The 24,885-nt window shown below is 34.0% G+C and overlaps 6 protein-coding genes and 1 non-coding gene across 8 annotated transcripts; 4 read left to right on the top strand and 3 right to left on the bottom strand.

Moving 5' to 3' along the window:
* LOC104784648 (calcium-binding protein KIC) lies at positions 1,079-1,687 on the top strand. The gene has a single exon (XM_010509692.2). It carries the CDS (start codon positions 1,187-1,189, stop codon positions 1,589-1,591), a length of 405 nt encoding a protein of 134 aa, XP_010507994.1. The 5' UTR covers positions 1,079-1,186; the 3' UTR covers positions 1,592-1,687.
* Positions 3,286-4,959, bottom strand: LOC104784647 (AAA-ATPase At2g46620). Its single transcript, XM_010509691.2, has one exon. It carries the CDS (start codon positions 4,752-4,754, stop codon positions 3,291-3,293), a length of 1,464 nt encoding a protein of 487 aa, XP_010507993.1. The 5' UTR covers positions 4,755-4,959; the 3' UTR covers positions 3,286-3,290.
* Positions 7,834-7,906, bottom strand: TRNAE-CUC. Its single transcript has one exon. It is a non-coding gene; the product is annotated as a tRNA-Glu (tRNA).
* Positions 9,665-11,079, top strand: LOC104784646 (serine/arginine repetitive matrix protein 1-like). Its single transcript, XM_010509688.2, has one exon. It carries the CDS (start codon positions 9,729-9,731, stop codon positions 10,989-10,991), a length of 1,263 nt encoding a protein of 420 aa, XP_010507990.1. The 5' UTR covers positions 9,665-9,728; the 3' UTR covers positions 10,992-11,079.
* On the top strand, positions 13,042-15,034 carry LOC104784645. 2 transcript variants are annotated; one of them, XM_010509687.1, is made up of 6 exons: positions 13,042-13,132; positions 13,253-13,298; positions 13,520-13,839; positions 14,047-14,364; positions 14,596-14,731; positions 14,813-15,034. In XM_010509687.1, the coding sequence occupies exons 1-6, from the start codon at positions 13,127-13,129 to the stop codon at positions 14,824-14,826; spliced, it is 840 nt and encodes a 279-aa protein (XP_010507989.1). In that variant the 5' UTR covers positions 13,042-13,126; the 3' UTR covers positions 14,827-15,034. The 2 variants fall into 2 exon arrangements, with proteins under 2 accessions (XP_010507989.1, XP_010507988.1); XM_010509686.1 differs by having other exon boundaries at positions 13,514-13,839.
* On the top strand, positions 15,553-16,503 carry LOC104784643 (cytochrome B5-like). Its single transcript, XM_010509685.2, has 3 exons — positions 15,553-15,761; positions 15,858-15,924; positions 16,010-16,503. The coding sequence occupies exons 1-3, from the start codon at positions 15,684-15,686 to the stop codon at positions 16,270-16,272; spliced, it is 408 nt and encodes a 135-aa protein (XP_010507987.1). The 5' UTR covers positions 15,553-15,683; the 3' UTR covers positions 16,273-16,503.
* Positions 20,992-23,086, bottom strand: LOC104784642 (cytochrome P450 78A6). Its single transcript, XM_010509684.2, has 2 exons — positions 22,002-23,086; positions 20,992-21,807 (listed from the first exon to the last, which is right to left on the bottom strand). The coding sequence occupies exons 1-2, from the start codon at positions 22,980-22,982 to the stop codon at positions 21,190-21,192; spliced, it is 1,599 nt and encodes a 532-aa protein (XP_010507986.1). The 5' UTR covers positions 22,983-23,086; the 3' UTR covers positions 20,992-21,189.

Raw genomic sequence — 24,885 nt, 5'->3', positions numbered from 1 at the left:
AACTCAAGTCCTAGTAATGGATATTGGAGTGGGATGTTCAGTACTACAGGAGGAGGATCTTCATGGTGAAGCAAAATGATCAAAAAGGAGACTGTGAAATTAGCTTTCTAATTCTCTTTCATGATCTTTTGCCTCACATGGGTTACTTTAGTTAAAGTTGTCAGAACTTAGCTAACACAACATAGTCTTTTTTATTCTCCTTTCTTTTTGGGGTTTTTGTTAAAATCAAATATTTATTTTCTAAATGTTTTTTATAGTTGGGGTTTGATGGTAATTTTGGGTTGGTTTTTCATTTTGGTTTGTCGATATAAATCAGGGCGTTTGTGTATGGGTAGAAGAATATGTGAATACGAATCTCGCGAGTGTTGTTACATGGTATGTAATGTAACTAAGTATTCATCGCTTCTTCTAACTGTACGTATAAACTCTATAAGTGTTTTCGTAAAAGATTTTATTCATATATAAATTCTGGATTTAGAAACGTTAGTGTGATGTACTCTTTAAATCGAATGCTTAGGAGATTAATAATAACTAACTTATCCTATACAATAAAGTATTATTTTTTTCAAACTCATGCATAAAAACCTATTAATAATCTTTTATACTTGAATTCATTTTTTTTTAACCAAATAATAGTCAATCTCAAATTCAGACAACAAAAAATTACCGTTACGTCAACTCAGTTTAAGTTTAAGTTTGGAGTTTGGACGGAGAAAGAGATATTTTCTTGTCGTTGTTTTTGTAAGGAGAGAATTCGAAATTGCATTGAAGACAAACAAACAAAAAAATAGAAAGATACGGCACAAGAAATCAAGAAAACGAAACTTCTCCGAAACTTACCTTTTGGATAATAATGTGATATTGGAGTGGGAATGCGTCGTATTCGCGGCCCATTAGAACTTTCCACGAAACCACCTAACAATCACCTGCTTACGTACTCACGGAATCGCATTAATCTTGGAATGATACACAGCCGTTCGTTATTTCAACTCTCAGATTTCCAACGGTTATGATTCAAGAGATAGTTTTAAAGACCACACAAGATTAGGTTCGAACGTGACAATCACTAGATCGGAACAGATACGCCACTCACTTATATAATTCCATTGGACTAATCAAATTTACTTCACCAAAATCTCTTCTCTATCTCTCTCTTGTCTATCATCATCTCGTTATCTTCCTCTAAATGGAACCAACCGATAACTCCATGATACTAGAGGAAGCTACTACGAAGATGGAGACCAAATACGAAGATATGTTACCGGTTATGGCAGAGAAGATGGATGTTGAAGACTTTGTATCAGAGTTATGCAAAGGTTTCAGTTTGCTTGCGGATCCAGTGAGAGATCTCATCACAGCTGAGTCTCTAAGACGAAACTCAGGGATACTTGGGATTCAAGGTATGAGTAAAGAAGATGCTGAAGGAATGGTTAGAGAAGGTGACCTCGATGGAGATGGTGCTCTTAACCAAACCGAATTCTGCGTTCTCATGGTTCGGTTAAGCCCCGAGATGATGGAAGATGCACAAACTTGGTTGGAGAAAGCCCTCACCCAAGAACTCTCTAACCACAATCACTCTTCTCTGCCTTGATCATCCATCCATCCTCCTTTCTTGTGTACCTTCTTAAAAAACTTGTAAACTGTTTCTGAATATAAATGGAAAAACTAGAAAAACTCATTGGCTCCTTTGGAGAAAGCTCCTACGACAAAACAAACACTTCAATACAAGAAACTCCTCTCTTAAATGCAATCGCTAACACTCACGGTTCCTTGAAGTACCTGAGGAGGCAACGAGCAAAACAAACTTTAGACGACGATGCTCGACGATAAGCTGTGATTAGTAACACAATCTTATAAGTTACATAATGAACTAAAGCGTGTTATTGACGCTGTCACCCTGACCGTTTGATATATAACGTGTTTATCTTTTGTGGTTTTTTTTTCAAAACACTAGTGATTAAAAAGTTTTTAACAAGTCAGCAGCCACGTGGGTTGATTTTATTGGTTGGAGATTCTGGACAAAAAGTTCAGACTAGAGATGTTGTTTACTTTTCTTTTTTTGTTTTGTTGGGTTTTTTAGTTAATGTACAGAAGTTTCATAAGGTTTTGCATTTTGTTTTTTTTGCTACCAATGAAAATGAAAAGCTAACAGACTCTGGATCTTGTACAATGAACATTTTTTATAAAAAAAATCCCACAACGTTAGGCCAATTGGTAATTTTTTGAACATGTTTATCTTTTGTGTTTTTTTTTTCAAAATTAATTATTTTAATTAAATTAAATTATAAAACATTTCTGATGTGTTCAATTTTGATTGGTCAAATGACTTGTGATTTATAAAATAAAAAAGATTTGTAACTGAAATATAAAATAAATAAATAAGTTAGTAATAACAATAGTTAATTTTTTAACGAAGTTTTAATAGATTTATTTAAATCTATTTTTTAAATCTATTTTTAATCTCTTTGCTTTTGTTGCATCGCAGGTTTATGCACTTACAAAACTTTTAAGCTTGAGGGCATCTGGGATGATTTTGGTCGTCTTCTTTTATTGTGGCAAACAATAAAAATCACAATTAAATTTTTAATGTAATTTCTAATAAATTTATTTAAACAAATATTTTTAAGAATAAATTTATCTACTTTATTTGGGTAGATCAAATCTATTAATCTATACTCATCCAACATCCACTTATAACAATAAAAAGTTAGGAATCTTTTATCACTTGTATAAATTTAACTTTTGTACAATTAGATTTGTGTGATATTGCGATATAAACCACAAAACTTATAATTCTAAGAATTTACTGATGGATTATGCATTCTTTGTGCAACAAACATAATTCTTATCACACATATGAAAGCTTTATATTTAGTTACAAAACCTTAATAAAAATTTAATTGAAAAAAATGTAAAAGAAACTCTAAAAATGTGAGTTACAACATTCAACATATATGTATATAGAATAGAATTTAAAAACAATTTTTTTTCCACCATAATGTCTCAAATGTTTTGCTCGTGAGAAAATCAAAACAAAGTATATATTTAAATGTTGGGATATAGTGATATGGAGAATGAGTGAATGATTAGTGAATCTGTTAGCTTTTCATTTTCCATGGTAGCAAAAAAAAACAAAAAGCAAAACCTTATAAAATTTATGTACATTAAACTAAAAAAAAAACCCAACAAAATAAAAAACAAAAGTAAACAACATTCTCTAGTCTGCGCTTTTTGTCCAGACTCTTTCAACCAATAAAATCAACCCACGTGGCTGCTGACTTGTACAATCACTAGCCGTCCTTCATCTCTCGAGCCACATCGAACGATCCAGATTTCCTACTACTTTTAATCCGCAACAACCCATACAGCTTCCTAAACTCCTTCACCGCCGGCGAACTCCCTCCTCCTCCACCGCCGCAAAGCAAACCACTCATATCTTCAGATACTTCCTCCGTCGTCGCTCTTCTCGAACCACTCTCTAAAAGCAAACGCCGTCCAGCAGTTCCTCTCCTATCTCCATCAGTCTGCAAAGCATTAATAACATACTTCAACGCACGAGTCGGCGAGTTACGATTCGCGATCATCAACTCACCGATCTCAGCTGGACTCAAAGACGCACCGTTTTGGAATATTCCTTCGACTTGAGAGAATAACTTATGGTCTTTAACACCCAAGTAGTTATTAGCCAACGTTTTAAACGCCGTGAAATCACATAACGGAAAATGGATATGAACGTCAACCCGACCCGGTCTAAGCATAGCCGGGTCAATTAACTCTTTCCCAGTCATTGTAAACACCATGATCCGTTCATCGGCGGCGCAAGAACTCAAAATACTATCGGTAAAATTCAAAATCCCAGATAAAGTGACAGCCGTTGATTTCGTTGAAAGGTACCGATCGAGATCTTCGATGACGATTACGGATTTGCCTCTGGTTTGTAAGAGAAGCATCTTGAGATCGGAATCATCAACGACTTTGGAGAGATCTATATCGTAAACATCGTAATCCAAGAAATTAGCCATCGCCGCGACGAAGCTTGATTTACCGGTACCGGAAGGTCCGTAGAGTAAGTAACTCCGTTTCCAAACACGGCCGAGTCGGTTGTAGTATTGTTTACCTTTGAGGAACGATTCGAGATCGGATTTGACTTTGTTCTTCAGATCCGTTTCCATGGCGATGTTTTCGAATGTGCAAGGATGATCAAACGGAATCGATCTCCACCGTCCGTTCTTCTTATTCTGATCATCGACGTTCATGAATAGTTTAAGCTCTGTGTTCCTCTGTTCTAACTCGTCGGAGACTGTATGTATATGTTGGAGATAAGAACTGAGGATCCTTCGTTTATCAGCTTTACGAATCTTTAAAACGAAGTTTCTGACTCCGTCGTCGTTTTGTCCGTTGATCCAAGAGACTCTAGCGCCGAGGAACTCGTCGCTAACGACTTGGTTCCGATCTAAACGGAGGATGATTTCGTTAGTTTTTTTACCTGTGAAAAGGTTGGTGAAATCGGAGTTTTCGATGGAGCTTAAGGAATTGAGATAAGCGTAGACTTTGCTGTAGAGCTGATTCTCTTGTACGTTTTCGTTGAACTCAGGTACCTTGTAGAATTGGTAAACGTGAAACGTATCGATCAGCTTCCTTCTCCATAACTTCACCATGTATATCAATCCTGTTTTGAATAACACGACCCTAACCAAGAACAGAGTAAACGTCGCCACTAGTAACAAGAGAATCGAATCCCAGAGAATCCCCATTGGTTAGGAAAAAAAATATCTACGACGATGAAGAGTATAGTATAGAAGAAAGCAAAGGCATGTCCAGGAGAATTGTGAAAACAAAAGAGAAAGAGTGATTTTATTTTGACGGGAGATAGAGAAGAGAATGAATATTAAGAAAATAAGAACACTCGGAGAAGGCCGAAAAGGACGACGAGGAATAGTTATCGTAATATATTTTTTAATAAAGAAAAATACTAATAAAAAGGTTAGGCGTGACGAGGACGATGCCACTGAACAATCAAAAAGGGTTGGTTGTGACTGCGATTAGTTTGAAAGGTTCAAATCACTGTTTTATTTGATAGATGTGATTTGGAAGATTTTGTTTTATTAAAAGTACTCCACACGTAATAATGATAAAGAGAAAAATATCATTCATTTATATTTTATAGATATTTTTTGTTTTTTTGTTATGTTTATGTATTTTTTATAAACAAAAAGAGATCAAGCAAATATTTACTACCATATTAAAGTGATGAATTCATGAATAAAAAATAAAGTAGATATATACATATATTTTATGCTATTTTAAATAAATATAGTCATGTATTTATATTATGAAAGATGAGAAGAAAAAGTATATATATAAATAAATCGAGTGGAATAGATATAAATTATCTATAGCATCAAGAAGATTAACAGCGTGATCAATTGGTAAAGACATACATGCTGCATTTGATACGGCAGCTGAAATATTCTTCGTTGCTGAATTAGTTTTCCAACTAGTATCGTGGCTAGGCGAACTTTTAAAGTCAACTTTGTTGAGGATATAAAGCAACAGGTTTTTTTTTCCTTTGGTTACAAATATATAATTAATTTCTTATTTCCATTACTTGAATATTCCACATGTATTAATTAGTAATTACGATCGGTATCAAGGACAGGAGTTTATAGCTAATTCACTTAAGAAACAAGCTAAATTTATCTGTCACCTTTTTATTTTTATTTGTCAGCTAAATTTGAGGTCGGTGCAAGAGGAAAATTAAGTTAATTTTTAATTAATATAATCAAATATTATCAAGCGGCGTAAACCTTTGAGATTTTGAAGCGTTTTTTATATGTTAACCAACTCGTAAAGTTTAATATTAGGAATATTAGTTAGAGAGATGATTATAATATCAATGACTAGACTTGATACTTTATAAATTTTCAGGGGATACTGATAAAAGAAGAAATTACGAATCAATTAGATCAAAAGACATCTTTTGTATAGTTCATAATTCATGATTAAGCGTAAAAGCTTAGTCTCCACTACCAACTAACATCTTCTATGACACAAAAAAATATAAAAATCTAAATTCTTTTTCTACATACAAAAAGAAATCGAAAGTTTATCATTATAATTTTCCGGAATAGCCGCATATTTATCCCTACTATAATATAGCTGACCCTTTGTGCAGTTTTGCAAAATTTGCTTAAACTATTTTGTTTTGGACGTGGACTAATTAAGTTTTAATAACCACCGATTAATAAAGTACACATCTTTTTCAACAACTCGTAGTTTTATTTTGGTATGTCGCGAGAGCATCGGAATTATAGTTAGCGTTGACGAATGAGAGTGGCTAAAATCCCACATTGATTACACAAAGTTACTCATGTATCGAAAAATTTATGACCTAATTTCTTACGTTTAGAAAATTATATTTGGTTCACTTGCATCCAAGATCAGCCTAATACAAAGGAGTTTAGCCGACCAAAACACCGTGTTTTAAAGGGGACTCGTATTTGGACAATATCACAATTATTTGACTACAGTTACAGGACAAGTGTGTTGTTCATAGGTTAAGACAAGTGTGGCCTTTTTTAGGATTGCATGTGTTGGGTTTTTGTTATTTGGTTCAATAATTCAACATTTTTATATTTTTTCGTGACATAAAAGAAAAAACCATTTCAACATTTCATTTAATAACGTGAAGGTATGAAAGTGTTTATTTTTGTTTGGTTAAAGCATTCATGATGATTTTTTTTTTGCTTAATTTTGGTATTTTTGAATCTAAATATCATGCAAAGTTAAATATGTGTCGTTTTATAACTAACTTACAAATGAGTTACTATTTAAATGACACGTGAACCTGAATATAATTTTCCATTCTTGTAATTTGCAGACTCGTCAAACAAGGATAGCTTACCGAATTATACATGCATTTTCCCTTTTTAAAAACATAATTTTAATGTTTATTCTGATTATTAATATAAATTAATTAATTGACAGAAAAAAGCATAATATAAATGTTTTGTTGTACAACTATTGGTGTAGGCGGGCATAAGAGGACTTTGAATGTTTTTAAGGCTTTTAACATAGGACATTTCAAATTTCTGAAGCCATACCCATACATGGTGGTCCAATATTAACAATAATTACATTCAATGGAAGTAATGACTCTTTTCTCTCTTTTTCTTTATAAAACGCTGTATATTTCGATATATTTTTATCAGTTTTGAGTCTTTTGATCAGCTTTTGCTTTACATTTTCTGCACAATCGATTGCCTGTAAAGTTGTACCAGCTGAACGTCATCGGTATGTGCATTCATCATGATCCTATGACCAAATTATACATATTTTAAGTTAGAACTGATCAACCTGCTGGTTAATAGATCTGATCTAAACCAAACCTATAAAACCTTACAATTTTTTAAAAGAAAAACTGCAATAAACTAACCGCACGTATACAGGGTTGTTTGTTATGAAATTTTAAGCTTAGTCCAAGTTCAAGTTGGAAGAAAATAAAAAATGCATTTTGGGTCGGTTTAGCATATTTTGCATGTGTGTACAATCAACAATTCAATATATTATGTACAGTGACTTCATTAGTATTTTTTTTTGGACATATAATCCGATTAAATCATTCCATGTGTTTGGGAATTTTGTCTATTCGAGACAAGCCTAACAAACGTGTTTCAGACGACCGCGGAGTATAGTCTTTCTTTGACGCTGACTCAAATAGCAAATAAATATAGAGAAAAGGATAATATATGAGACTATGAGAGAATGGCTATTAAACCGATTGAGTGAGGGGTTTCCCCGGTTCCGTTAAAAAAATAGGAAACAAAAAAACATCTCCGTCGCCGGGACTCGAACCCGGGTCTCTCGGGTGAGAGCCGAGTATCCTAACCAGCTAGACTACGACGGATTTTGATTTAAATGTTACAAGTAACTTTTATAATCTAATATAGAATGTTGCATTGCTGTGCGGAAGGAAGGACATTGAATTATCGAAAAAAGGCCATGATATGAAGTGAATCGAACACTAGCGAATAATGGGCCTTTACACAACTTTAAAATCCTTATATTTATCGTCCGTCGTGACAGGGAGAAGCGTTGGTGAATCTATATCTATATTTATGTATTAACGTTAGTTTCATACTTTCATTAGTTACTAAAATTAGTAGTTTTGCATCAGTGAACCAGATTGTTAGAAAGGGATACAGTAGGATGTTGAAGCGAATTCAAAAGATACTTTTCTTATATAAAAATGTATGTATATCTTGATATTCTAATATAAAATGCATTATTTGGTTTTGGTTATTACTTTTAGTAACACTTAATATAATTAATTGACGAAAAGATGAACACTTCTCTTAATAAAAAGAAGTTATGAAGTTTGTAATAATCTTGAAGCTCTTTCTTATTATGTTGGTACGGTACTACATATATAATATATGTATATATAATGTTTTTATGAGAAAATGCAAAATATATGTGGGTGATACAAAAATGTAAAATTGAAAGAAAAAAATAAAAAAAGAGAGAGAGGCTTAGATGCTACGCCCTTTTGATGCCCAATAAGCAACCGATAATACACTTCGAACCATTGTATATATTTTAAATTATCATATATATAAAAGAAATATATTTGGTTTTGTTCTTCTGAAAGGAAAGAATTAGTGTCTCAGACCTCAGAGTAGTGTGATCAATACATTTATATTATATGGAAAAGAAAAGCCGACGAAGATGCTTTAGCACAGAGATACTTTTTTACTGCTTACTAGTATTCGATGTTTGGTTTCTCAAGTTTCCCTTTCGATGTATTTTAATAATCCTTGAATAAAAAGCAAGTTGTCCAACAATCAAACCTAAATGAAACAATATCAACCGTTCGTATGCAAAGGTTAGTACATCTAGTTAGTACTTAGTAGTAGTCAAATCGAGAAAAAAAAAAAAAAAAAGAGAGGAGAATCTACATACATTCACACAAAAAAAGAGAGACTATTAACGTCACACTATATACATTCACACAAATTGGAATAATTTGTGTCTCAAATTAGTGGAGAAACACTACTCTTCTTAATTAGTGTTAACGGCCGGGGATTCTTTCAAAAACAAACCAATATACTAATTAAAAAAAAGGTAAACGAAATGTAAAAAAATTATGCTAGAAGTTGACTAAACCAATTAAATAATAATGACAATATACCTATCCCATTTGTCATGTTTTGTTGGTAGACACAAATTTCAAATATATATATGGACTAAAAAAAATTACATATATGCATGCATAGCTTCTTCTTATCTTTGTCGACATATGCAGGCATAGCTTTTCTGCTAGTAGATTGATGTAAAGATTTTGTTCTGCCGATTTTTACGTATGGATGACTAGATGCAGAGTGTTTTTTCACAGACATAACAACGAATTTAGAATCTTAATATATATTTTTTCTCAACGGTGATAGATAAGTTATAAGCAAAAGCTTGAAAGTGGCTCTTAACGATTGATACCAGTCGTAAAATGTGGTTTTTGCAAGCTGGAAATCTCATTGCATGGATCTGATACCTTTCTTCTCTATTTTCACTTTTTTCCTTTTCATGTTTCTCGTGAAGTGCTTCACTTTTCTTCTACACACTTGTATCTTATTTTCATCTATATATAAGCTTTGGTTACATATCTCAATCGGTCCATTGTGTTTTGCCACACTTAAAAAAAAACATCTTACTACATTTAGAATAGAAACATAATGTCTAACGTTCGTCCATGGTTCCGTCTCTCTAGCATCGCTAGGCCTACATCACAAGGCTCAAGCGACCCACCTCCACCTCAACCCCGACAAACCCCTCGCCGTCCGGTCATAGCCAGACCACCCACAAGACAACAGTCACCTCCACGTCAGCGACAACCTCCTTCACCTCCACGTCAGCAGCAGCAGCAACCTCCTTCCCCTCCACGTCAGCAGCAACAGCCTCTTACCCCTCCACGTCAGCAGCAACAGCCTCTTACCCCTCCACGTCAGCAGCAACAGCCTCTTACCCCTCCACGTCAGAAGGCTCCTTCACCTTCTTCACCTCCTCATCAAGAGCGGTCCCCATATCATTCACCTCCAAGCCGCCATATGTCACCACCGACCCCACCAAAGGCTGCGACGCCACCGCCGCCACCACCTCGATTGTCATACACGCCGCCACCATCTCCCAAGGAGGTTCAAGAAGCCTTACCACAGCCAAAACCGAAATCACCACCGAGTCCAGCTCATTCAAGTCACTCTACAACGTCTGAGTCAGTGAAAACTCGGTCTGTAACATCTGATTCAGAGAACCATCGGAAAGCACCATCACCAAGAGTACTCTCTCCTTACTCTCTTCCACCTTCTCAGTTACATTCCGAACGCGAAACCACTCAGAAAAACATTCTCACTGCAGAGAAAACAAGCCAACTCCACGAACCAAATCATCATAATCAAAACCACAACCACAACCAGAACTATAACCACAACCAAAACCATAACCATAACCAAAACCAAAATCATGGCTATCAAGGCAACAACCCCAGGAAGATGCATCGTCAACCATCTCCGTTTGATTCTGAGAGCATAATGGGCACACGTGTCATCACCATTGCAGGTGAAAACAAAGGTGCTGTAATGGAGATCCTACGCTCTCCTCCAAGCAACAAAACCGGAGGTTCAGGAACACATTCCTCTAGGGTTTTTCACGGCACTGGAGAGAAAGGACGGCGACTTAAAAGCAACAGCAGCAGCAGTAGTAGCAGCGACGAAGGAGAAGGAAAGAAGAAGGCGACGAAGAACCCTAACAATGGGAATAGTAACCTCCCGATGAAAGCTTTTATGAATAGTAACGTGCAGATGATAAACAACTCCATTGTTTACAACTCGACGGCATCTCATCACGATCCCGGCGTTCATCTTAAAATCTCCCGGAAACCTGGCTCCGGCAATGGTTTCCACGTCAACGATTACGGTAATAACGGCGGATACACCGACTGAGCGAAAAGGATAATTAAAATATCTCACCTTGGGTATTCTCCGAATATATTTTTTAAAAACAAAAAAAAGGAAAAAAAAAAACAGAAAAAAAATCTAAAGGTTTTGGGTTTAAAATTGCAATAAATTAAATTTTATTAAAATAAAGAAAAAGAATAAAGAAAAACATGAGTGGATTGACTGGATTCTGATTCTTTTATGAGCTTTAGAACCCTGTCACTCATGTGAAGGCTTTGATTCGTTTTTCTTAAACGGACTCTTCTTTACTTGTGTAAGTTGTAACGCCCTTTGTTTCTTCTCTGTTACGTGATCAATGAGAATTATGAAATGTTTCATCCTATAATTTAGTTTCATGTACAAGAGGAAGCCTCGTATTATTCTGAAGGACCGATCCTTACTGTATAGGCCCATTTCATAATTTTGGAAATTGGGGTAGCTAGTGATTTTGATAACATGTTCCAAAAGACAAGAGAACCAAACCTTGTTGTGTCAATTACTTCTTCTCAAATGACTAATTGGTTCGTGTGTCCGTTATGATGACATAACCGGAAATCCATGCTTCGATAAACCCCTTACATTCATTACAAAATATCCTCAACCAAAATATATATGTTTTTTTTTTTTTTTGTAATGTAAAATTTATTCATTACACAATCTTTGTAGTGGGGGAACTAATTTAACCGAGAATTTCAATGAATAAATAGAACTTGGAGGAGTTGAAAAGCCAGGGAGGGATCCTATATGCTAATTTATTATTTGTTTTATCAAGGAAATGCTTTCTGAGTCATGAATACATAGATATATCTAGCTATTACGTTTCTATGACACACTAACAAAAAAGATATTTCTAACGTACTCTTAATATCCTATGTCTTCTACGTTTTATATTTTATTTTAGCAATTACTGAAAATAAACATTTAAAATTTTTTGTTTGGATCTTTTCACTCAATTTAATTTATGTGAATTTTTACATTTCTTCAAGAGCAAAACATCACTATCTAATAAAGACACGATACATGAGTATTTAGTGTAAAACTGTAACCTACATAATAATTTTGAAAACTTACGTAATTCCACTATATAAATAGTTGTCATATAATTAGGCAAAAGATAACAAAAGTTTGAGAACAAGAAGCAACTGACAAAGAGAAAGGAGTGTGAAGTGTCCAAATCCTAACAGTATGTGTGGGGTATTAATTGTGTGCTCTTCAAAAGCTTGGGGGGTACTTTGCATGTGCATGCATTATGCAACAGTCCTTCTAATTTATTCTGTCTTTGAGGATTCAATAGGTATCCGACGACCTTTCTTAATTAGAGAAGTTTAATTGTTCACAAAAGTGAATCAATATATATTTTGGCGCAATTGATCCATTACAAGTGGTAATTAACTGAAAGGCGATGTAATTTGGAATGCTTAATGTTGTCAATAAGTTAAGCATAGCAAGTGTTGCTCTCAAGAAAATGGCATAGATGTTTTCAATTTTGAAGATAAAACTTACGTAAACTTTTGATAGCTAGAGTTTAAATACATTATGTTGATAGTGAAGGAACGATCTGCGACGACATTCCGCGACATTTATATTATAATGACCACAGTGACTAAATTGCTTCCATTAGATTTGGAACTTCCTAGATGAGGGAATCCAAAGCTGCTGTAACAATCTTTTTAAAAAATTGATTGAAACCAAAAACTATCGCTTTAATGCAACGAATTCTACCTTCGATGTCTAATCCAATGGTACAGTACTACTGAAAGCAACAGAAGTCTACCAACAAGATTACAAGAAATGAACCACGGAAAGATGGAGGCAACATTGCAAATGATTAAAATTATTAGGTCAAACTTTGATTATAAAATAAGTAATCGGGTCAAAAAGTTAATTTCTTAATAATCGAGGGAGGGGACAAGGAATAGTGTGACGACCAGATAAGCACAACATCACTGACATGTGGCACCTACTTATTGGCATTGCCTCCCAAAAGTCAGACCTAACTAACCCACTCTATCTCTAGTTGACATGTGTCAGAAGCTGCAAGACTCTTATTTAGTGTCTTGATAAATTTCTCATTTCACATTATTCTTTTGCTTGTGAGAGACCTTTCACTCTTTCTACTGATAAAGAAGAGCTAGAAAACTATGACGGTACGTAAATATTGCTGTTATATATTTAAATCGTTCGATTTTTTTTTTTGCTTTGATCTCTTTTTTTATAGATAGCTCGGAACTTATAAATCTTGATTTGTTTTCTGGGATTTTCCGAAGATCTTTAACTGGGTGCAAAGAAAGCTGCACCACAATGTCATCAAAGGTTAGCCTTTTGTTTTTTAATAAGTATTTGCTTTATTAAAATATTGTGTTAAACTGAATAGTAGTTTTACTTTTTATAGTTATATAAAATCATGTGATTCCCTGTTTAATAATATATAGTTTTATATTAAACGTATCCTTGTTAAAAATAGCATACATTTTGTCCAACCTATATCTAAATCGATACTTGTATATATGTTTTTCATGTGGTGAAAGAAATAGACGGTGTGACGAAAAACGAGAAGAATAAGAGAAGTGAAGGAACTAGTGAGATAGAGAAGAACACGAAAGCTATATTGGATCAAGTTGGGTTAGTGGATGCTCTTGATAATTGGTTCGATGGAGTTCTCACCATCGGCACATTTGGTTTCGACACCTTAAACTTTCAAGAAGAAGATGAAAAAGATGATGATGAATGTGGGAGTGTGGATCTCGACTATGTCGTAATCGATGGTAGCATCATCAAGAACGTCGACCAGGAAGTGGATCCTCTTATCTCCGATGACAATAAGTTTTATGATCATCATGAAGATGTAATTGAGGTACGTACGTAGTACTGATAATTAAATTATATTGCGTACATTTTTATCCTGGAGTCCCTTTACCAATAGGAATGGGATTACGTAGACACGCATGTCTCAATTGTTTGTGTGTTTACGTACGTTTTTGTAGAAAAAAAGATACAGACCATTACACCTTCTTAAGATTGATTTCCTTGAGATTTATGGTATTAATTATAATCTGTACAGCTATTGGATACTGATCACTTTGGCTCGATCAAAACCACTGAAACGCCAGTTGTAGCGGTGGCGGTCGAAGCCGAGATAGTCCCACAGAAGAAGAGGACAACACTTGCGGAGCTATTCATGGAGGATAGAGACAAAGACGATGACAAGGGGGAAGGCAAGAAATCCAAGAACCCTAATCTTGTCGACGATGAGGTTAAATATCCTAAACAAAACGGGTCAAAGCTAAGTAGGAAGTTCTCCCTTGTTAAAAAGAAGCTGGTCATGTCAAAGTCGAAAGATAAAGAAAAAGATTTGCCTCCAATCAAGAGAATGCATCAGGTAATTAATTTTATTTTTAATACATTTGACGACGATATAGCATATGAACATGTTACATGTGCCTCTATAATTCCAGCGAAATGACGTCACGTCAGGCTCTACAAAATGTTGCATGTCTGTTATAATTAGCATCACTTTTGTTGCTTCATAAGTGTACTCATATGTGGGTAAACAATTCATTCAATTAGCACAAGTATAACATCATACATGTGTATATATGTATTACTGTAGATGATTAAGAGAATGTTGAAGAAGAAGATCCATCCGGATATAGATGCGACTAAGGGTTTTAAGAAAGACGTCCCTCCATACAAGCCAACTCAAAAATGTGAAGCTCTCGAGTCACGTTATCTTCTTAACATTCAAGGTCCGTCTTTTTCAATATGATTTTATATATTAGGTGTTCAATATGATGATTATCACTTTACTCATCTGCTTTGTGGAACAGATTGCATGGCCTAGAAGGCTTAGAGCGATGTCGTACAAGAGCAATCGTCATTGGATCCATTGGTTTTCTATATTATATGTGATTTTGTTTTTTGTTATTTCAGAATGTGTTTGGTATATTGTTAAGATTGTTAAGTAGTATGCTTTTTATGCTGTTTTATTACAAACAATTACTAAGTTGCTATTATTGTTCAATTTCAATATGCATATTTTGTTTTTGTAATTACTATTTGTCATGTGTTTTTTTTAAGATGTATCTAGTGTATCGTTTTCAAAAGTTTCTGTTTAAATAGAACCGTTGATTGTGAAATCTATGATAAGATTCCGTATTTTAATTGTGTTAGGCGCTAGCTTAGATACTAGCTCGGGTAAAGCCACCCCACTTTTACCCAAATTGCTAGATTTGTCAGTTTTCAATTTTTCATTATGCGAATTTGGTCAACTTAAGTGTTTTGAGTCTTTTGACTAATAAAAAACTAATCAACGTATCGAAATCAGAAAGCCCTTTTGCGTTATTGGGCCGCCGAATAATGAGAAAAGTAGTTTTGAGGCTTCTTAGAAAATAGGCTTGACTTCTTTTTATTTTGAAAGGAAAAAAAAACTAAAACGTGAAAAAGAGCTTCACCAACCTGAGGTTGCTGACCAATTAGAGGCATCTCAGCTACCAATTTAACATACAAACTCCATATTCTTCACGTTTTACTATGGTAGGTACCCTTTTTTACTCTTTTTTCTTATTTCACTTTGGAGAATATTAAAACTTCAACCAACAAAAAACGAAACTGGTCAAATAGAAATTGTTATTTGAAAGCCTCTATATATAAACTTCTCTGTTTCAGGTTTACAATTCCTTTTGAAGAGCTAAAAATCAAATGGCGAATCTTATTTCGTTTCATGACGTATGTAAACATAAGTGCAAGAACGATTGTTGGATTCTCATCCATGGAAAGGTCCCTTCATTATTCTTTTTTTTTATATAACACTCTCTCTAATCAAAACTAATGACTCTCTACTCTGTTTCTAAGACTAGTAGTGTGAATCCACAGGTCTATGACATCAGTACCTTCATGGACGAACATCCCGGCGGTGATAATGTTCTCCTCGCCGTCACCGGTACGTACAATAATTACGAGTTGGTTACTTGGTTTAATAATCCGGTTTGATCAATCTTTAATTTATCGGTTTGCAATATATAAAGGAAAAGACGCGTCGACCGACTTCGAAGATGTGAATCATAGCGATGACGCCAAGGAGCAAATGAAGAAGTATTGTATCGGTGACGTTGACCAGTCAACGGTTCCGGTGACGAAGAAGTATATTCCGCCGTGGGAGAAGAAGGAGAAGTCTACGACGACGGAAACAACTAAAGAAGAACCTGGAAACAAGCTGCTCGTTTACTTGATTCCTCTCTTTATTCTCGGTGTTGCCTTTGCTCTCAGATTCTACAACAACAACAAGTAACCCCAAAATTATGATGAAAAAGATCGATCACAGAGTTTCTTACTGTTGTTCTTGGTTTTTTTGTGTGTTCGAAATAACGGGCTTCTTATGTGAAGTTAAAAAAGCCCATGATTTAAGAAATTTGATTATATTATGTCTTATTTATTATTTATGCTATGTTACTGGAGTCTGGAACCAATAGGCACTTTGATATATGCCAGTTTCTTATAGCAATTATTTTGGTTATTGTCATTGATTATTATTAGAACGATAAACTAATCTTATATTCTTATCACAAATGACAAAACTAAGACTTAAATTTTTATGAGCTTTTTAGTTGTCAAAATTTTTAATGAGTTTCTTATAGCAATTATTTTGGTTATTGTCATTGATTATTATTATTAGAACAATAAACTAATAATGGGACTAAGACTTAAATGATACAGTGTTAAAATTTTAATAAGCTTTAGTTGTCAAAAATGTTTTATTTATTAAAACATTATATTTTAAATATACAAAAAACTCAAAGAATTCTAAAGTATCAAATTTATATTACATGTTGAACTTATAACACTAAACTAACATAATATATATGCTTAAAATATGTTGATTTTTTTTTTCTTGTTTATTTAAAAGCTTTAGTTACAGAATAAAAAAACATGTTGAACAATAACAACAAACTGACGGGACTAAAGGAAACTCTTCAGACTATATGTCTAACCTCGGTTTGCAATCAAAACTTGAAAATTTAACACTTTAAAAGTTATTTATATATTTTTAAAAAATTTTGTTTTTTTTATCGAAAACATTTATTTTAAAACATTATTTTGTAAAACAAAAAAAATCAAATAACTCTTAAGTGTTAAATTTTTTTTGTCATCATTTAATCGACAAGGCCCGATTCATAGTCAATCCCTACAACGCGGGGTAACGCGACTTAGTGGAGTCGAATTCCGGTAGGATCGGTTGCAGAGGTGGTGCTGTAACCACTTGACTAAAGACACTTCCTCTCTTAAGTGTTAAATTTATATTACGTGAAAACATGTTGAACTTATAACACCAAACTGACGGACCAAAGAAAATTCTTCGGACTGGATGCCTAAGCTCGGTTTACAATCAACGTTTTAAAATTTAACACTTCAAAATTATTTGGATATTTAAAAAACATTTTGTTTAATTAAAAATTTTGATCATAAAACATTATTTTGTAAAAGAAAAAAATCAAATAACTCTTAAGTGTTAAATTTATATTACGTGAAAACATGTTAAACTTATTATAACACCAAATTGACGGACCAAAGAAAAACTCTTCGGACTGGATGCCTAAGCTCGGTTTGCAATCAACGTTTTAAAATTTAACACTTCAAAGTTATTTGGATATTTAAAAAACATTTTGTTTAACTAAAAATTTTGATCATAAAACATTATTTTGTAAATAAAAAAAATCAAATAACTCTTAAGTGAGAAAATTTATATTACGTGAAAACATGTTGAACTTATAACACCAAACTGACGGACCAAAGAAAACTCTTCGGAGTGGATGCCTAAGCTCAGTTTGCAATCGACGTTTTAAAATTTAACACTTCAAAGTTATTTGGATATTTAAAAAATATTTTGTTTAATTAAAATTTTTGATCATAAAACATTATTTTGTAAAAGAAAAAAAATCAAATAACTCTTAAATGTTAAATTTATATTACGTGAAAACATGTTGAACTTATAACACCAAACTGACGACAAAAAAGAAAACTCTTCGGACTGGATGCCTAAGCTCGGTTTGCAATCAACGTTTTAAAATTTAACACTTAAAAGTTATTTGGATATTTTAAAAATATTTTGTTTAACTAAAATTTTTGATCAAAAAACATTCATTTTAAAATATTATTTTGTAAAAGAAAAAAAATCAAATAACTCTTAAGTGTTTAAATTTATATTACGTGAAAACATGTTGAACTTATAACACCAAACTGACGGACCAAAGAAAACTCTTCGGACTGGATGCCTAAGCTCGGTTTGCAATCGACGTTTTAAAATTTAACACTTCAAAGTTATTTAGATATTTAAAAAACATTTTGTTTAATTAAAAATTTTGATCATAAAACATTATTTTGTAAAAGAAAAAAAATCAAATAACTCTAAAATGTTAAATTTATATTACGTGAAAACATGTTGAACTTATAACACCAAACTGACGGACCAAAGAAAACTCTTCGGACTGGATGCTTAAGCTCGGTTTGCAATCAACGTTTTAAAATTTAACACTTCAAAGTTATTTGGATATTTTAAAAACATTTTGTTTAACTAAAATTTTTGATCAAAAAACATTCATTTTAAAATATTATTTTGTAAAAGAAAAAAAATCAAATAACTCTTAAGTGTTAAATTTATATTATGTGAAAACATGTTGAACTTATAACACCAAACTGACGGACCAAAGAAAACTCTTCGGACTGGATGCTTAAGCTCGGTTTGCAATCAACGTTTTAAAATTTAACACTTAAATATTTGGATATTTTAAAAAAAAAATTGTTTGATTAAAATTTTTGATCAGAAAACATTCATTTTAAAACATTATTTTGTAAAAGAAAAAAAATCAAATAACTCTTAAGTGTTAAATTTATATTACGTAAAAACATGTTGAACTTATAACACCAAACTAACGGACCAAAGAAAACTCTTCGGACTGGATGCCTAAGTTCGGTTTGCAATCAACGTTTTAAATTTAACACTTAAAAATTATTTGAAAATATTTTAAAAACATTTTGTTTACTTAAAATCTTTTATGAAATTAAAATAATTAATTAAAAGCTTATTTTTCAAAAATATAGTTTTATACATAGTTTTAAATCAGGAGAAAAACATAATAATTATTTTCTTTTAAAAGAAAGAATATCAAAATAATACCTTGTTGGACTGTTGAAGCGAGTAGCCCATATCCAAAGCCCAGATACGAGCCTCGTCTGCACCGCTGTGTTGGTTACGTGTCACACACAACTCACAACAGATAGCCTTGTCGACGAAAATCAGTCAGATTCTCATTCTCTCAGGCGAATGAATGATGGAACCTACTTGGCGCGCTGCTTCGCTTTCCACTTTCTCGATCTCTTCCTATCTTCTCCTTGCTTTTGCCCTGCGGTGAGATATAATATAATTAGGGAAGAGACATACTGATGATATCTATGTGGATTAATTCAAGACAGAGGATGGAGATCAATCAAACCTTACGGATGACAAGTTTTTGTTGCAGAGATCTACCAATATCATCATCATCAGAGATCGAGAGTATACGAGAAGAAAATTGCATTATGTAGGAGAAGGGGAGATGAAAGGATTTTTGGGTTTTTTTGGTTTTCGTTTCTCGAAGGAGAAGAAGAATACAGAGCATTCTGATATTTTGAAGAGATGCTTATAAGCAAAAAGATTAGGGGTTCTTTTTTAAATAACAAAAAAGGAAATTTTTAGGTTTGGTTTAAATTGTTTCCTCTTTTCGATGAGTTTGACTTTTTATACTTGGGCGGGCGCTCCCACTGTCCCACAAAGTTACAACGGTTATTTTACCCGTTACCGTTTACAACAGTAAATAACAATTACAACTTTTACCCACAAAACTACAACGGTTACTTTACTTAACCTGTTACTGTTTTTAAAGCATGTCATATGTACAAATTTCAATTTCAAAGGATGAACAAATGTTGAGTTGAGTTGGAGGGTTGAGTTGGAGTTGGAGGTGGACTCGGAGTTGGTCGTAGGTTTTCTTCGGACAGGGTTAAGCGAGGCTCATCCGCTGTCGTTCCTGGTGCAGCTGTGCCATGGCTTTATTGTGAGGGACTGGCTAGTCCGGATTACACACGTGTATAGGGAGGCTAACCGTCTAGCAGATGGGTTAGCTAACTATGCGTTTTCTTTAGAGTTGGGTTTTTGTTTTTTAGAGTTTTGTCCTGACCTGGTCCGGCCTGTTTTGGTGGATGATGGGAAAGGGTCTGTGTTACCACGTACTGTGCGGTTGTAGTTTATTTTTTAATTTGAATAAATCAGGGGAGTTTTTCCCCTGTTTCCTACCAAAAAAAAAAAGGATGAACAAATGTTTATATGAAAACAAGCAAACACCTTTGTTATTTTTAGCAAAAACTCTGCACATGTTTAATTTTCAACCTTTATACTGTCGGTTATATTTTGCCACTTTAAAGACACAACTCAAGATGTCCAATACAAAAAGGGCAAGGACACGAGCAAACGAAAGAATGTTGGATTTTAATTTTCCTATTCGAGGATATTTAGAAATTTATTCGTTGAATGTTAGAATGTGAATTAGTACACTATTTTCATATACGAATATATGAAAATGTTATTCTTTAAGTTAAGTTTTGATACCAAGAAAGCTAGCTATTGTAGTTTTATCTTTTAAAAAATAAAGCGTGAACTGTGTTTTGATAAAACAAATTAAAAAATTCATGTTTTTATGCAACTTAGTATTGAACAAGTGATTGTTATAATAATAATTTAAGAATGTTTTGTGGACTTGCAAAGATCGTTCACCAAGATCTCTTGATATTGATTTTATAATTTAATATCCAGTTGCAATCTTTATTAGAAGAATTCATTCTATTGTTTATAAAAATGTTATAAATATCAAACCTACGAATTTTTAGTTGGGAAGTAATCAAATTGCACGCCCAGTTCGTGAGCTAACAACATCAAATATGTCTGAAATTAACTAAAATACGCATTATGGTGTAAATATAAATAAAGATTACTTGTTTTCTTTCATGTATGTACAAACCCTACAACAAACACATCACTCTCCTCTCAGACTCACAACACCTTACACACACACAAGCACAAAGGCAAAAAGAAAGTTAGTTCTAATAAAACGAATAAAAAGCTGCTTAATATAATGTGTCTCCAGTCTTTTTAACTTTCTTATACGCATTTTTTTTTTTAACTGCGCCTACGGCACACTTTAGCAGCAAGAGGACTAGCCATCTCACACGAAAGCCTCAGTTTTTCAGATAAGTCAACCCCGTTCACATCCGACGGCCCCCATTGAAACTCATGCAACAACGTCGCGGTCCAAAACGTAACGGTAGTCAAACCAAGATTCTTCCCCGGACAGATCCGACGACCCGACCCGAACGGTGCAAGCCTCAAATCGGACCCGAGAACCGAAAACTCCGCCTCACCTTCTTTTGCCACGAACCTCTCGGGTTTAAACTCCAAAGGATCAACCCACACGTGTGGATCATGCGATACGGCCCACATGTTCACCATTGCTGTGGTCCCTGCCGGAACGAGACGACCATCAACGATCGTGTCAGTTATGGCCAAACGGGCCCATGATAGAAGTGGGCCTGGAGGGTGAAGCCTCAGCACTTCTTTCACCACAGCCGTCAGATACGGAAGTGAAGCCAAGTCAGATTCATCTACGGCTCTTGATTTTCCGACCACTTGATCTAGCTCATCCTGTACCGTCGATTGAATTTCTGGATGAAGGACCATCCTAGCCAGAATCCACTCGATTAAAACCGCAACCGTGTCTGTTCCTCTGAATATCATCTCCTGTAACAAAAAAACAAATGCGATATTTTTTTTTAGTGTACTTGTTACTTTTTATAGAATCTGTTAATAAATATAAAATTTACTAATTTGATGTCAAACGTCATATTCACTCTCAAATTTCATGTTATAATTAAAATTTTGGCAAATATTATATAGTTTTGAAAATTTTAATTAAATAAATATGGTATGCATACCCAAAGAACGGCGATTATGTCAGGGTCGGATAGTTGATCCGAACCATGGAGGGAGAGCAAAACGTCGACGAAATCACGAGGAGAATCACCGGTTTGATTACGGTGTTCGGATATGATCCGGGATACAAACCGGTTAACCTTCGGTACGAGTGTGGAACATCTAGACCGGATACTCTGAGGATCAAACTCGGATAACCAAGGAAGGTGATCGGTCCAGTTCAATGTTCCGAGTAGATCATAACCTTCTTCGACCAATTCACGTAACTCAACATGGTCTTGTTTTAGCTCGTACTCTTGTCCGAAAACAGAGCACATCATGTTGTTGAGCGACGCCGTTTTAAGCAACTCACGAACAAAACAGAGTCCGTTGTCACTACTACTCTGTTTTTCAAGAAACTCAACCATCTGGCTAGAGATCACGCGCCGTTGCGTCTCGGCACGTCTGATTTGTTTAGGACTGAAGAGATGGTTCGAAGCGATACGGCGAAGCGTTCGCCAGTAAACACCGTGCGGTGCAAAACCAATTGCTCTGTTAAACATCAGAGAGTAAGCCGATTCTTTAACCGGCCGGTCAGCGAAAACCGGACTGTTGAGAATCTCTTTGGCGACGTCGGGGTTGCAAGTGACGATCACACGAGTCTCGCCTAAGCTGAAAGCCATGAGCCGTTTGGCTCCGAATTTCTCAGCAGCATCAGCGATTCGACGGTGAGCTAGAGTGCTTGACATGAGTGACATGCTTCCAAAAAGAGGGAAGCCTCTTGGACCGGGAATAACGTTACCGGTTTTGTGTGAACCGGATGCTAACCGGCGGAAGAGGTATTTACCCCAAGCAGGTCCTCCGGGATAGGTCCAGAAGAAGAGTGATATGGCGAGCCAGATGATTGTGACGGCGAGAAGAGAGAAAGCGAGGTTGGTTTGGCTTAGTACGCTGCATTTGGACAAGAGGGCAAAGATCAAGGAGCTTTCGAGTTTAGTAGCCATGGTGGATCAAAAGCAAAGTAAGTGAAGAGAGAGAGAGAGAGAGAGGAGAAAACTAAAGGAGAGTGTCTTTTGGGCTGTGGGGTTAAAAATTAACAGATAGCTTTGGTATTTATATAGGCATTCTGAGGACTCCTCTGGATACATTTTTTTTTAAGTATATATGTCCATTTAGTATATAATTTTAAAGGATGTTTTTTAAATAATTTGTGTAATTTGTTCATTGTTCGACATACTGTATATCTTTTTTCATTTCATTCGATTCGCTTTAGCTAATATTCTAGTAGTTATGTTTTCGGAGAAGTAAGTATAATTTTATATAAGATCTGATGTTTCACATGTATATGGAGAGTATATAGCAATGCGAAGTCAACTCACTTTAATAACGTAAGTTGCAGATATTGGACACCTCAATATTGGTAAAAAGGGTACATAAAATAAGTAAATGTAACTTCCCTAGATAAATTATAGTTGCTAAGCTCGATTCCATGAGATCGATCGACGTTGATTTTGAATCTTTTTGGATTGATATCTTATAATTGAAAAATCGATAGTGCTTGTAGATTTGATTCTTGTGTTTTTATTTGTTGTTTAAAGGAAAATTAAAGCAAGACCGTTCAGCCACAAGAAAAAGATGATTGCAGTGCAGAAGAGTCTTGTTCACCGATCTATTTGACAAATATTAACATCAAACTAAAGGTGTTTAAAAAAAAAAAAAGCAAGACCACTTTGAATGTAATCGTTTAAATGGATTCCAGAATGTAACGAATAATTGTAATATTAATAGTGCGTATTATTACAAAATGGAGTTGTAACAGGTGGTGGCTTAAGTCAAAGAAAGTATGAATCTTATTAATTATAAAGTAAATAAATAATAAAATAGGTGTACTGTGATGGTTACATCAATTAACTAATTGTAAACGCTACTTAATTATCATCATAACCGTTGAATCAAACATAAATCATGGAGTCTGTTTGTATTAAAATGAATTTTATCTGTTAATTGGTAATCCAGTTGACCTCACTTATCTATAATCCTTTATCTATCTGTTTATATATATATATATATATATATATATATATATATATATATAATTATATATCTAATAACTTTTACAATGGGTGTTTGACAAATTTTTTTTTTTACAATGGGTTTATCAAAAACAACATTTCATAGTTTTCTTCTATATAATACACATATATATATATATTGTATTTAATTCCCGAATTTTTACTATTGTAATTCTCAAAAGTTCAAAACCAACTAACTGATTTACAAAAATTTTAAGTACGTTACAAAGCAAGCAAATACTTGAAAATTTAACGGTTTAGCGCCGTCATACGTTGGCGCGTGCGTCTTAAAGCTCTCCAATCCCAAGGGATATATTCTCCTTCTTAAGACGTCATACTCCTATTGTTGGGCACATGTTCAATCTCTTACGGTAAAAAAAGCCTAAAGTACTAAACATAATTCATAAAAATGTACTAAACTCGAAACTCAAGCTATAAAAGAAAATGATTTTACTGACATATAAGTACCATTTTAAAATAGTATCCAATCGAAAAATCTATTTACGTTTTTGTGACGACTTAGGTTTTTATATTAGACTATAGACGAATCCACAATTTGATCTTAACTGTATCTAATAAATAAATAAAAAATGCGAATGCGTGCGCAGTGTATTATAATCGATGGATTTGATTTTTCATTATAATAATATTTGACTAGTTCTTGATATAATCAGTCAGGATTCAAGAGTTATAACTTATAACCGCTTGACACTTTCTAATTCTTAATACGTTTCTTATTTTTATTTAATCACGGACGTGGGATCGATTAAGGAGTTGTCCAATGCCTTGTTCACATGTGCATTTGCACTAGTTTTTTAATTTGGTTTCTCTAATA

The sequence above is a fragment of the Camelina sativa genome, chromosome 5, assembly GCF_000633955.1.
Source record: "Camelina sativa cultivar DH55 chromosome 5, Cs, whole genome shotgun sequence".
In the NCBI taxonomy this organism is placed as follows: Eukaryota; Viridiplantae; Streptophyta; class Magnoliopsida; order Brassicales; family Brassicaceae; genus Camelina; species Camelina sativa.
The sequence above is the reverse complement of the archived record's forward strand: the minus strand, read 5'-3'. Positions and strand labels throughout refer to the sequence as shown.

What these genes read in the sequence shown, in the direction of transcription:
- LOC104784648 (XM_010509692.2), top strand. Translation starts at nt 1,187, where the DNA reads ATGGAACCAACCGATAACTCCATGATACTAGAGGAAGCTACTACGAAG.
- LOC104784647 (XM_010509691.2), bottom strand. Translation starts at nt 4,754, where the DNA reads ATGGGGATTCTCTGGGATTCGATTCTCTTGTTACTAGTGGCGACGTTT.
- LOC104784646 (XM_010509688.2), top strand. Translation starts at nt 9,729, where the DNA reads ATGTCTAACGTTCGTCCATGGTTCCGTCTCTCTAGCATCGCTAGGCCT.
- LOC104784645 (XM_010509686.1), top strand. An exon ending in ATCATGAAGATGTAATTGAG is followed by an intron (nt 13,840 to 14,046) that starts GTACGTACGTAG and finishes TAATCTGTACAG; the next exon opens with CTATTGGATACTGATCACTT. An exon ending in CAATCAAGAGAATGCATCAG is followed by an intron (nt 14,365 to 14,595) that starts GTAATTAATTTT and finishes GTATTACTGTAG; the next exon opens with ATGATTAAGAGAATGTTGAA.
- LOC104784643 (XM_010509685.2), top strand. Translation starts at nt 15,684, where the DNA reads ATGGCGAATCTTATTTCGTTTCATGACGTATGTAAACATAAGTGCAAG. An exon ending in GGATTCTCATCCATGGAAAG is followed by an intron (nt 15,762 to 15,857) that starts GTCCCTTCATTA and finishes GTGAATCCACAG; the next exon opens with GTCTATGACATCAGTACCTT. An exon ending in TGTTCTCCTCGCCGTCACCG is followed by an intron (nt 15,925 to 16,009) that starts GTACGTACAATA and finishes CAATATATAAAG; the next exon opens with GAAAAGACGCGTCGACCGAC.
- LOC104784642 (XM_010509684.2), bottom strand. Translation starts at nt 22,982, where the DNA reads ATGGCTACTAAACTCGAAAGCTCCTTGATCTTTGCCCTCTTGTCCAAA. An exon ending in ACATAATCGCCGTTCTTTGG is followed by an intron (nt 21,808 to 22,001) that starts GTATGCATACCA and finishes TTTTTGTTACAG; the next exon opens with GAGATGATATTCAGAGGAAC.